This window comes from Panicum virgatum, chromosome 5N (genome assembly GCF_016808335.1).
Source record: "Panicum virgatum strain AP13 chromosome 5N, P.virgatum_v5, whole genome shotgun sequence".
Taxonomy (NCBI): domain Eukaryota; kingdom Viridiplantae; phylum Streptophyta; class Magnoliopsida; order Poales; family Poaceae; genus Panicum; species Panicum virgatum.
This window is the reverse complement of record NC_053149.1, coordinates 16217779-16231441: the sequence shown is the minus strand read 5'-3', so window position 1 is coordinate 16231441 and position 13663 is coordinate 16217779. Positions and strand designations below refer to the sequence as shown.

The 13663-nt window shown below is 44.5% G+C and overlaps 1 protein-coding gene and 1 long non-coding RNA gene across 2 annotated transcripts; both read left to right on the top strand.

The window, feature by feature from the left end:
• The first annotated feature begins 6602 nt into the window (after nucleotides 1-6602).
• On the top strand, nucleotides 6603-7365 carry LOC120674607. The gene is made up of 2 exons (XM_039955763.1): nucleotides 6603-6985; nucleotides 7104-7365. The coding sequence occupies exons 1-2, from the start codon at nucleotides 6603-6605 to the stop codon at nucleotides 7363-7365; spliced, it is 645 nt and encodes a 214-aa protein (XP_039811697.1).
• Nucleotides 7366-11806: 4441 nt separating this feature from the next.
• LOC120675854 lies at nucleotides 11807-12937 on the top strand. Its single transcript, XR_005675519.1, has 2 exons — nucleotides 11807-12016; nucleotides 12539-12937. It is a non-coding gene; the product is annotated as an uncharacterized LOC120675854 (long non-coding RNA).
• Nucleotides 12938-13663: the final 726 nt, after the last annotated feature.

Genomic DNA, 13663 nt, shown 5'->3' with positions numbered 1-13663 from the left:
GAGAAATGCACCTTATACACGGAATGAGCCCTTTTCACAAATGTTCTCTTCTCACAGTCAAACTTTAGTTTGTTTCACCATCCTAATTCACGGGATCTCCGATCACATAGGACAGGTTTCCACTATAGAATGACTCACGTGGGTCTCAAGCCCAATTCCATAGATGCATTGTCTATCACATTTCGTGAAAGACCCTTTGTAAACTGATCTGCCAGATTTTTAGCCGTCTGAACATAGTCTAGGGCTATAACTCCGGAGTTTCTCAATTTTCTGACAGATTTCAACCGCCTTTTCACATGTCTAGATGACTTCATGTTATCCTTAGAACTATTCACCTTGACAATTACCGTTTGATTGTCACAGTTCATTAGGATTGCCGGTAACGGTTTTTCAACTATCGGCAAGTCCATAAGGAGCTCACGAAGCCACTCAGCCTCAACAGTGGCGGTATCTAATGCTGTGAGTTCTGCTTCCATAGTTGACCTCGTTAAGATGGTCTGCTTGCAAGACTTCCAGGAAACAGCTCCACCACCAAGTGTAAACACATATCCACTTGTGGCCTTTATCTCATCAGCATCAGAAATCCAATTTGAATCACTATACCCTTCTAGTACCCTTGGGTACCCGGTGTAGTGAATTCCATAGTTCATTGTCCCCTTCAGATAGCGCATTACTCTTTCAAGAGCCTTCCAATGATCATCTCCCGGGTTTGAAACAAACCGGCTCAGTTTGCTTACAGCAAACGAGATGTCAGGTCTTGTAGCGCTCGCTAAATACATTAATGAACCAATGATCTGAGAATATCTCAGCTGATCTCGCATTATCCTTTTGTTCTTTCTAAGAATTAAACTGGCATCATATGGTGTTGAGACAGGTTTATAGTCGCTATAACCAAAGCGACTTAACACCTTCTCCACATAGTGAGACTGTGTAAGAATCACCCCACCATTGATCTCTTTTACCAGTTTTATATTAAGGATAACATTAGCTTCTCCCAGATCCTTCATCTCAAAATTTTGAGATAAAAACTCTTTGACTTCCTTAATCACATTAAGGCTAGTGCCAAAGATCAGTATGTCATCCACATACAAGCACAAAATCACTCCTTCAGCCCCACCATAGCGATAGTACACACATCTGTCAGCTTCGTTCACAACAAAGCCGGCAGAGGTCAAAGTTCTATCAAACTTTTCATGCCACTGCTTAGGCGCTTGCTTGAGACCATATAAAGATTTTAACAACTTACAATCCACTCCTTCTTGACCCTTTGATACAAACCCATCCGGCTGATCCATATAGATCTCCTCTTCTAACTCTCCATTGAGGAAAGCCGTCTTAACGTCCATCTGATGAACGAGAAGACCATAAGAGGCTGCCAGGGAAAGTAACACCCGAATTGTGGTCAATCGGGCAACTAGTGAATAAGTTTCAAAGAAATCTTCTCCTTCTTTTTGGGTATAACCCTTGGCCACAAGTCTAGCCTTGTACTTTTCAATAGTACCATCTGGCCTAAGCTTTTTCTTGAACACCCACTTGCATCCAACCGGTTTACATCCATAAGGACGTTCAACGACCTCCCAGGTTCCATTAGACATAATAGAATCCATCTCACTCCTTACTGCTTCCTTCCAATAGTCAGCATCAGGAGATGAATATGCCTCTTCAATGGTTCTGAGTGTATCATCTATGAGGTATACAATGAAATCATCACCAAAAGACTTTACAGTCCTTTGTCTCTTGCTCTTTCTCAGAGCATCATTGTTATTCTCCTCAGGATTTTCTACAAGTGTATGTTCATTGTGTTCTATCGGCTCAGCAGAGCCATCATCCTCGATGAACTCTTGTCTAGATGAACTTGTTTCATCTCTCATGGGAAAAATGTTTTAAAAAAATGTAGCATCTCTGGACTCCATTATAGTACCAACATGCATGTCAGGTACTCCAGATTTCACTATTAAAAATCTATATCCAATGCTGTGAATAGCATAACCTAGAAAGATACAATCCACAGTTTTAGGTCCAAGCTTATGTTTCTTGGTTATTGGCACACTCACTTTTGCCAAACAACCCCATGTACGTAAGTATGACAGTGTTGGCCTTTTCTTCTCCCATTCCTCGAATGGAGTTATCTCTTTATTCTTTGTAGGAACACGATTTAGGACATGACATGCAGTCAATATAGTCTCACTCCACCATTCCTTGGAAAGCCCCGATGTATCTAACATGGCGTTAACCAAATCCGTTAGAGTGCGGTTCTTTCTTTCGGCAACCCCATTTGACTGAGGTGAATAGGGAGGCGTCCTCTCATGAATAATACCATGTTCCTCGCAGAATAAAGTAAATAAATTTGAGAAATACTCGCCACCACGATCTGACCTAACTCTTTTGATCTTTCTCTCAAGTTGGTTTTCTACTTCAGCTTTATAGATTTTAAAGTAGTATAAAGCTTCATCTTTTGACTTCAACAAATAGATGTAACAAAATCTAGTACTATCATCAATCAAAGTCATGAAATATTTTTTACCACCTTTTGTCAACACTCCATTCATTTCGCACAAATCGGAATGAATTAATTCTAAGGGTGTCAAGCTCCTTGCCTCCGCGGTCTTATGAGGCTTACGAGTTTGTTTTGATTCAACACATACATGACACTTAGAATTTTTGACAAAAGTGAACTTTGGAATTAAGCTCAAATTAGCTAAGCGCATCATACAACCAAAATTAACGTGACAAAGCCTCGAATGCCAAACATTTGTTTCATCAACGTTAATAACATTGTATGCAATTTTATTACAAACATCTGACAAAGAAAGACGGAACAAGCCTCCGCTTTCATAACCTTTTCCAACAAAAGTACCAAACTTAGACAAGATACATTTATTGGACTCAAAGACTAATTTGAAACCATCTCTACACAGTAGAGAGCCGCTGACTAAATTCTTCTTGATGGTGGGGACATGCTGTACGTTCTTCAGCTGCACGGTCTTCCCCGAAGTAAACTTCAGATTTACCGTACCAACACCAAGAACACGCGCATGTGATCCGTTCCCCATCAGCAAGGAGGAAGTCCCGCCGGTCTGGTAAGAAGAGAACAAAGAAGCATCAGCACAAACATGAATATTAGCACCAGTGTCAACCCACCACTCGGGTGAACCAAAGACTGAAAGAACAGTAGGTAATAAATTACCGTACCCCGATGTTCCTCCAGGCTCGCTAATAACCATGTTGGCGGAGTCGTTGCCTTTGCGGTTCGGACACTTTGCAGCAAAGTGATCCGTACTAGCGCACACATAGCAAGCTCCCGTCTTCTTCTTCTTCTTAAAAATGGTTGTCTTCTTAGTCTTTGGTTGGTTCTGCGGTGGCTTTTTCTTGTTCTTGTGGGAGTTGTTTTTCTGAACAAGATTGGCACTTGAAGCACCAACAACTCCTTTCCCACGTATGTCCTTTGCTCTCGCCTTCTCCTCAACATCAAGAGTCCCTATGAGTCCATCTATTGTGAACTCCTGTCTCTTGTGTTTTAGAGAAGTAGCAAAGTCCCTCCAAGAAGATGGCAGCTTAGAGATTATACCTCCAGCCACAAACTTATTGGGTAACACACATGGGGACTCTTTGCTGCAATTTTTGAGATCTTTTGCCAGAGTATGTATTTCATGAGCCTGTTCCACTATAGAACGGTCTTCGACCATCCTGTACTCAAGGAACTGCTCCATGATATACAACTCACTCCCGGCGTCAGATACTCCATATTGAGCCTCAAGAGCATCCCACAATGCTTTGCCAGTTGGCAGCCGGATATAAGAATCCACCAGGTTATCACTGAGAACACTAATGATCAAGCCTCGAAAGAGGATATCAGCCTCATCGAACGCACTCCCTTCCTCTGGAGAGAATTGTTCAGGCTTACCCTCTTTCACATGGATCACTCTCGATAGTGTTAACCACAGTATAAGCCGCTCTTGCCAACGTTTGTAATTTGAACCATCAAAAGGTGATGGTTTGATTGATGCAGCAAAGCTAGATACCGAAAGCCTATTAACACAATCAGGTTTTTGGATTGTTAGATATCTAGGCAATTTTCGGTATATTTTAATTCCAAAATTAAATGTATAAACTAACAATATTTCTATGACTTTAAGGAGTAAAATAAAACATGTGAACATGTTTATACTTATCACACATATAAGCATAAACAATATAAATAACCAAAGTTTCAGGGAGTACCCTGAAGCGGGGCCGTTGCCGGAGGCATTGGCTGCGCTGTTACCAACTGGAGTAGACATCTACTCGGTTGGCCTTAGTCGAAGTAGTCGAACTAAATCGGTGCAGGAAGAAGTTCGCAGTGCAGTCCCGCGAACGGTCACCAAGATGTAGTCGACGTAGTCGTTCGGCCACCAGAATGTAGTCGACGTAGTCGTTCGGCTCGTCCACCAGGAAGTAGTCGTATAATCGGGCAAAGCCTTAGTATTTTTGAGCAGTCACGCTAAAGTATTACCCAAAAACCTGATTGCCCGCCTATCCCGTGCAGGATCTCAAGGCGAGCAAGGTTTCGGAGGCCTGCTCACGCTAATACCTGATTGCCCGCCTATCCCGTGCAGGATCTCAAGGCGAGCAAGGTTTCGGAGGCCTGCTCACGCTAATTCTGTGCGCGCAGAAATTAGCGTTGGGGAACTCAGTTGTTGCAACTGGAGAGGGAGAGGAGAGGAGCCGAGTTGCCTCAGTGCTCTAGTGCAGAATGGATGAGGGGAATGGCACTCCTTATATAGTGACTCAGGTGCTCAGGATCGTTGAACCTGGACACCATCAGAGTCATTTAGGTGATGCGGTTATGGCCATTAATTATAGATTTAATTGCACGTTTAATCGCACGATTAATTGCTGTCAACGGCAAAATCGCCACGCCGCACCGCACCGCACGTCCGGCCGCGCACCGCCCGGCCTCGCCACGGCCCGGCCCGGCGAGGCGAGCGAGCGCGCGCGCGTGTGGTTCACCGTCCTCCTCTTACCGGCTTCACTAGTGGTGTACACGAAGTCCATCTTTTAAGTCGGTTGAGATCCTCCTCAATTCCCGGTACGGAATTAAGCATTGATTCCCTAGCATTAATAGTGGGCTTTAAATTCTTTTAATGCTTTAGAATGAATGGGCCAAGCCCATTACTCCAACATGGATAAGACAAAATACAAGTACTAAATTTGAGATGAGGTTTGTAACTTCTCACGAGGAAAAAAACTTTATTTCTTAGGAATGTACATGTAACAATTGTAAACATAGCCTGCTCCGTCAGTTATGGCGATCGGCTCTTACAATAGATATATTTTTACACCAATTGGGTGAAGCGCATCGTCTCTTAACTTTATCACTATTTCCAAACAAAATCAGGTTGCTTTGGGTCAAATTAATTTATTGAGCTGAATTGGGCTGAATTGTGGTTTAATCTTTGGAGTGATTTCTTTGAGGCGGCGGACGTGGAATTTATAGCGCAGACGATATATAGGGTGTGTTTGGCAGGGCTCCGGCTCTTCCAAAAACAGCTCCGGCTCTGGCTCTTCAGATGGAGCGGCTTTTCTGGTGGAGTTGGAGCCGTTTTAGAAAATGTTTGGCAAAACAGCTTCACTTGTTAGATTGATGTGTAAGCCGCGTGAAGCCACGATTTCATGGCTTCACCTTGCCTGTGTAAGCCGCTGATGGCTTCAGGACCGGCTTCACACGTGAAACCGGTCCCAAAACAAACGTTTGGGAGGGCTTCACCTGAAGCCGCTCGTGAAGCCGCCGGTGAAGCCCTCCCAAACGGGGCCATAGCCTCGTGTCGTGTGACACGTAAACATCCTGGTGGCATAATTCCGCCACCGTAGGGAAGTGAGGTAGCAAATAAGAAATTTTGCGGGCCGCGCCAATATATGCTACCGCGTGATTCAAAATTTTTGGCCAAATCGCCATATAGTACCTGACGAACTTCGCCCAAATGTGCTGCATGGCAGCATGAGTACAAACAGGAACCCAGTAACCAGTAAGTAAAATCAAAGGCTCGTGATCTTGATCGATGGGGCAGGAAATGAGAGACACATCAGTACCAACCTCTCGACTGCAAAGTCTTTTCCAAGGTACTCACTCCGTCATAAAAATAAGTCAATCTATGATTCAAAATTTATCCTAAAAAGTAAGTCATCTTACTCTATTTAAAAAGCATATATGAATTAAAGGATCAATTAGTACCAAATATAGGTAATAAAGTAGGAGCAAACATGGTTAGTTTACTTTATTCTTAATTTATCATAGAATTCTTAGCATGTTCTCTCTCTTTTTTCGGAGGGAGCCGGAGCTATCGATCGCAGGAAAATATGGCGAAGCCAGAGGGCGTCTCGAAAAGCAGCCAAATGACAGCCATAATAAGCCGCGTTTTCCTCGGCCTTTCCGATTTCAGGTTCCATACATATCGATCCGGTGCAAGTCCAGCAGCCCAAATTAAGTCCGGAACGGAACCGACTCCTCCTCCTCCTCCCTATTTCATGCCGCCTCGATCGCACGCAACGCAACCACCGTCGTCCACCGATCGCGCGACATGGCGCTCGCTCCCCGTCTCGCAATCAACCGCCGATCACACGTCATGGCGTTGATGGAGGAGCTCGTGGAAGAGATCCTCCTCCGCATCCCGCCGGACGAGCCGGCGCACCTCATCCGCGCCGCCCTCATCTGCAAGGACTGGTGCCGCGTCGTCTCCGGCGGCGAGTTTCGCCGCCGCCACCGCCGGTTCCACCGAACGCCTCCCCTGCTGGGCTACATCTACAGGGATTTCCATACAGCCATCAAATTCATCCCAACCACTAGTTTCTCACCGCCGCCGCCTGCCGGCGAATCCTTCGAGGTCCTTGACTGCCGCCATGGCCGTGTGCTGATCGACGCTCGCGGCGTCCCACCAGGCTTGATCGTCTGGGACCTCATCACCGGCACCGGGCAGCGCCTGAGCATTCCCGCACCTGGCCCTGCGCGGTTACACTGGGGCTGTGCTATGCGCCCGCCATGGCTGCGACCACCTCGACTGTCACGACGGTCCGTTCCTCGTGATCTTTGTGGGGGTGTACTACGATAAAGACCACAACACGGGCAGTTCCACGCACACATCAGGCGTGTACTCGTCAGAGACAGGAGCATGGAGTGCCCAAACCCCTGGTGTTTATGACGATCTTAAGATGTGCGGGCCCTGCCTTCTCATAGGAGACGCGCTCTACGTCTCCCTTGGGGCTCGTGGAAAGATCCTCAAGTATGACTTGGGGGTAGGGATGCAAGCGGCGCGGGTCACGCCGCCAGCCCGCTGGGCCAACCTGCGCCGCTGGCTCCCACAAACCCACATATCAGCCCACATAACGTAAGAGGGCCAAAGCGGGTAAACCTAATTAGCCCATAAGGCCCACATATGCACCCACATCTTCTCCCCTCGAGTCTGCTCCGCCTCGCGATGTCTCGTAGTTGCGCCGCCGCCTACATGGAGAGACCTAGCTCCGCCTCGCCTGCCCCCTGCCCCGTCGGCGCTGCCTCCTGACCCTCCCTTCGTTGCAGCACCTCGTTCTGCATAAAAAAGGACTGGTTCCAGTGGTTCATCGCCCGCACCGGTGCGTGTCCTCGTGCCCACGCTCGCGACGAGGACATTGCCACCACCATCGCCGGCCGGTTGTCCCCCACCGCTGAGATCTGGGCTCATGGAGAGGAGTTCATCTTCAGTAAAAGCTGCGGTCGACATGGCAACTGCGCATCGGGATGCAATTAGGGAAGGAGAAAAGAGAAAGCAAGCACATGTTTGATTTCTTGCCAAAAATCCCCCATCGATTTGATTTGCTGCCATCGAGGTGGAGAGGCAATTAGCTGTATATCGATTTGTGTTTAGGGAAGGGGAGAGGAGGAGGTAGGTGCAGGGAAAGGGCTTATGGACAAGAGCTCAACTGCTACCACCGCAACTGCACATCTGGACGCAATTAGGAAAAGGGAGAAGAAAAATCAAGCACATGTAAGGATTCTTGTCAAGAATTCCCCATGGATTTTGTTTGCTGTTGGTACATGTGTTACCTGCTAGTAGTAATGCCTAAAGAAATAAATATTATCTATGCAGGCTAACGAGGGAGAAGGGATTTCATCATCAGTGAAGCATAAGGTCCCCAGACCAAGGGCAGCACCTGCAAAGCGGTTCAAGTCACCACTAGCATCGAAGTCAACTGGAGTCAGGATGATGCTATCCCCGAGGGTCATTTCCCCGTCTACAACATTGGCTAGGTCTTCACAAGAATCACCAATATCTCCTTTTATCAAAAAAAGAAGTATGCTTGGTCACGGTAAGTTCAAACCATTCAGGGCTATGAACTGATAGTTACTGCATTAGATTTAATTACCTGCTATCATGTTAATGCTTTGGATTTATGCTCCAATTAGTGATTTTAAATTGTTCCGTACTATAGTCTTGTCTGAAAATATACTTTCCATGCCAACCACTAGGATCTTCACATAGGAATAAACGACGCAGACTTACTTCACATATATGGAAAGAATTTGATCCAATATATGATAATGGGATTCTAGTAGAGGCTCAATGTATGCATTGCAATCAATTATTCAAAACAACCAGAGACATTGGTACAAGTGCTTATGGCAGACACTTGAAGACTTGCAAGGGAAAAGCTAGATTGGATGAAATGGTCTCCCAAATGAGTTCTGGTATGTCCAAGGCTGATTTGTCTTTGAAATATTGAAGGTTTAATCAAGAAGTAGCCTACCTAGAGCTAGTTAAATTTATTGCCATGCATGAATTACCATTTAGCCTAGTTGAATATCCAAAATTCAGATCATTTGTGGATACCATAAACCCATGGTTCTAGCATGTGTCCAGAACCACCATAAGGTCTTATTGTATTGACTCCTATGATGAAGCAAGAGCAAACTTAAGAAAGTTGCTGAACAAGTCGAAATCTAGAATTTCCCTCACTGCAGACATGTGGACCTCAAACCAGACTCTAGGCTACTTGTGTGTGACTGCTCACTATATTGATGATGAGTGGGAACTTTATAAACGGATCATAAAGTTCACTCTTGTTGAGTCACCCCATGATGGTAGAACTATGTTCAATGCCTTGTTGAGAACACTTCAGGATTGGAACATTGAAAGCAATGTATTTGCAATTACATTGGACAATGCATTTGTAAATGATAACTTTTCAAAAACTTTGCAAGAGAACCTTGTTGATAAGGGTCAATTACCTCGCAAAGGAAAATTGTTTCATTGTCGCTGTGCTTTTTTTTCTCGAACGCGCAGGAGAGCTGCGCATCAATATATTAAGAAGGAAAAAACGGGGGTAAAGAGCCCCTAGAACAAAAGACGTTACAACATTGGAGGGTTTGTAACACACCCTGAAAACACTCTTAAACTGATTCTCTCAAAGAACCCTAGGACCAGACCAGACTGACAACAAGAGAGACTAGGAGGGAGCCAAGGCGAGGAGGTGAGACACTCCTCGAGCCCCTGCTACAGACCAGCACTGAGCCTCTTCTTTAAACTCTGAAATAACCCAGGGTAAGACAGGTGTTCCTCCATAAAAAATACAGTGGTTGCGAAGTTTCCAAACTGACCACGCTCCAAGGATAATAATGGAATTGAATCCCTTTTTTACTTGACCCGAAAGCCTACTGCTTGCTCCATTCCACCATTCTACAAAAAATTGATCATTCATCTGTGGAGCAACAGCCTGCAGACCAAAACTCTGTAGAATGATGAACCAAAATTGCCGGGTGAACACACAAGAAACCAATAGGTGGTCAATTGTTTCACCCTCCTGGTCACATAGAGGACATTTTGGTGGGTGATCAAGACCATGCCGTGCAAGCCTATCAGTAGTCCAGCACCTTTTGTGGGCCACTGTCCACATGAAAAATTTGCATTTCCCCGGGCCCCAACTCTTCCAAATTATTTCCCAGGGACTGAACTGAGTTGCTCCAATAAACAATGCCTCATATGCTGATTTGGACGAGTATTTTCCAGAAGTTGTGAACTTCCAAATGTGTGCATCTTCCACTTCCGGCTGCAAGACGACATTGGAAAGAATGTCCCACAAATGAAGATATTCAACCAGCACCGGCACACTCAAAGCACCTTTAATATCTGAGATCCATTTTCCATCATTGAGTGCATCATAAACCGTCCTTTTCCTTGCTCTGACTGCTATAGCACTGAATAAATGAGGCAGGGCCTATTTTAAACTCTGGCCGAGCAGCCAGCAGTCTGTCCAAAAGCGAGTATTTTTGCCATTGCCCACTACTGTTTCAACCGCCACTTCAAAGAAGGATTGGACTTTAGATGAAGCTTTGATGGGGATGATGGCCCATGCCTTTTCAGGGTCCGTTTTCTGCAGCCATAACCACCTAAGTTGCAGGGCATATCCCATGTTCTGAAGGTCAGAAATGCCAAGACCCCCCAAATAAATTGGTCTTGTGACCTTTGGCCAGGCTAGCAAGCAATGCCCTCCCCTTGCATCTTTTCTGCCTTTCCAAAGAAATCCTTTCCTTATCTTGTCAATTGCCTTCAAGGCACAAGGGGGCAACTCCAGTGCCATGATGATGTATACAAGCATTGAGGTGAGAACGTACTGCACCAAAATTGTCCTGCCAGCTTTAGTAAGCAAATCAGCCTTCCAGCTTGGGAGTCGATCTGCAATTTTTTCAATGATGGATTGTGCCTGTGCTTTGGTTAACTTGTATGGGGAGAGGGGTACCCCTAGGTACTTGCAAGGAAATTCAGACACTTGGCATGGCAAGGAGTCCTGCAGAACAATCTTGTCCTCTTCATTGCACTGTATGGGGAGAGCACTACTTTTCTGAAGATTTGTTGTGAGGCCGGATGCATTACCAAAGACTGATTGGCCTATTGTCGCTGTGCTGCACATGTCTTAAATCTGATTGTTCAAGAGGGTTTCAAGTCAATCAGTAGTGCTACCAAGAACATTAGAGATAGTATAAAGTATGTTAAGAGCTCACAAGCTCGGAAGCAAAGGTTTGTAGAAATCGTAGAGCAAGTTGGTATTTCTCCTGGGAAACGACCTCCTCTTGATGTTGTAACTCGATGGAATTCAACATTCCTAATGCTCGAGACAGCTCTGAAGTACAGGAAGGTATATGAAGCTTTAAAGCAGGGGGCCCGCAATACTTACATGAGCCTTCAACCAAGGACTGGAAGGTGGCAAAGAAGTTGTGTAACATGTTACAGCCTTTCTATGAAGCAACCAAGATAGTCTCGGGATCAAAATATCCTACTTCAAGTCGTTACTTTCATATGTTGTGGGAAGTGAAGAGAGAGCTGGACAAACAGTCTTCAATTGGTGACCCTGTGATTACAACTATGGTGAATGGGATGAGAGGAAAAATGAACACATATTGGGATCTGTCCTATTTGAAAATCTGCATTCCAGTTATTCTCAATCCTCGATTTAAGATGCGCTTTCTTGAGTTCCGCTTAAACCAATGGTTTGAGGAAGAAGCATTTAGATATAGTTCTAAAGTGGAGAAGACATTTCGAAAGCTATTTGCTGAATATTCCGTAGAAATCAGTGACCCATTTCTTGAGAAGGCCCATATGATTGATGAGAAAGTTGATGAGAACAATCCATGGGCAGATTGGGGGCAGCATCAAAGTGCACATCAAATGAGTAAAACAAATGAGTTAGACAAGTAATTAGAAGAAGAGACAATGTCGGTAGGAGTTGAGCTTGATATCTTGCAGTATTGGAAGATGCACTCAGGCACTTATCCAATACTTGCACGAATGGCACACGATATTCTAGCAGTGCCTGCATCAACAGTGGCCTCAGAATCTGCATTTTCTTCTGCAGAAAGAACTGTGAGTGACTACAGAAGTAGGTTGAAAAGTGAAACAATAGAAGCTCTTATTTGCTTTCAAGACTGGTTGAGATCAGAAGATGGTACACATGATCATATAGCCGGAAACATAGCTGGAGATGAGCTTGATTGCATCTAATGCATATTGCTGTAAGTATTACTAACTGAGATTCATGCAGTTCTATTCTTTAAAAGTTCTTTGCATATGGGCCAATATTCTGATTGCTTTTGATTTAGTTTTTTGGAAACTTGGACAGCTAATTTTGTCATTGTTTGGCTGATAGAGTGCAAATATTCTGATTGCTTTTGATTTAGTTTTTTGGAAACTTGGATAGCTAATTTAGTGGTTCTTTCGGTATATAAGGAAATTTGCCAAGGGATCCAGCTAATTACTATTTCTGCAACATTTTTGGGATAAAAGGAACTCCTTTTTTGTGCAAATATTTGGTGCAGCCAAATATGTTGGGCTAAAAGACCTGAAATATGTGAGCATTAATGATATCATGTGCATAAATATGTGACCTGAAATATGTTTAGGATGCTAACTTTTATGTTTAATGAAACCCAGCAAACTATTGCATATTCAGGAATCTGGATCCTGATCACTGTTGCATATTTAGGAATCAGGATCCTTTAATTCACTAATGACTAATGATGTGTTCTTTTTTTTAGAATGCGGGTAGATGTTTCTGGGTTCTACCTGCGATGATTCTGGGTTGCCTGATCCCACTATTACATCACAGAAAGGCTTTTGCTGTGGAATTGCCTGCTCCAATGCCATTCTAGTGACAAGATTGATGGTAGCATTGAATTGCCTGCTCTGTTTTAACCTGGCTACAATTTTCTGTTGCTTTTGACATTTTAGTAGTTTGTTAGACTGGAATCGAAGAAGCTGCAGCAACAAGATTGCTAAGCCACGTAGAGAAGTGATGGACTAGTGTGGTTCTGTAATGTATAATCCATTTTAATATTTTCAGACACCGATGTCATCATCCGATCCTGGAGTATATTTGGATTTTGATGTATGGTGTTGAAAAATCTGGAGAATATAGTTGTTATAAGCTTCTTATACATGTATGGTGTTGCAAAATCTGGATCATAGGCTTGTCATACTTAGAGCTTAAGCTTTCTAGCATGGGCGCCTGAGCGGTCTTCTCTGCTAGCCTGCTAGCCTGGGTGGTCACGGCAGCAATTGGCGGCAATTGCCCACACCCGCCCCGCTTGCATCGTGACTTGGGGGAGCATGGACTGTCTGTGGTCGACAAACCGCCAATGCTTGGCGGGACTCTTGCCATGGATATCGATGGAGGGTTAGGGTTCGTCCAATACTATCGCAACTGCATTTACACGTGGTCACGCCAAGCGGGTGTTGTGAATGGGGTTGGAGGATGGGTGCGACACAATGTTGCGGAGCTCGAGATGAAATTGATCCCCTCATCCTCAAACTACGTTCCCTCGCACCGATATGACATGATTAGATTCGCAGAGGGAACAAATACTATTTTGTTCAGTTTATATAATTATATAGACCGGGGAGTCTTCACACTTGATCTCAAGTCAAGGCAGGTGAGGAAGGTCGGTGAAACATGTGGCTATCGCATTGACATCTTACCTTATATGAGCTTCTACACTCCAGGTACCACTTGTGCTTTACTGTATGTAACTTGTGCACCTTGCACATGCATATCTTCGTCGTTGCGATCTATAGTAGTAGTACATAATTAATTTTATTCAAATATATATAGGACAACAACAAATAACACTTAATTCGTTTAGTAGTAGCTTGTAGCATAAATG

What these genes read in the sequence shown, in the direction of transcription:
- LOC120674607 (XM_039955763.1), top strand. Translation starts at nt 6,603, where the DNA reads ATGGCGTTGATGGAGGAGCTCGTGGAAGAGATCCTCCTCCGCATCCCG. An exon ending in CCCGCACCTGGCCCTGCGCG is followed by an intron (nt 6,986 to 7,103) that starts GTTACACTGGGG and finishes CAACACGGGCAG; the next exon opens with TTCCACGCACACATCAGGCG.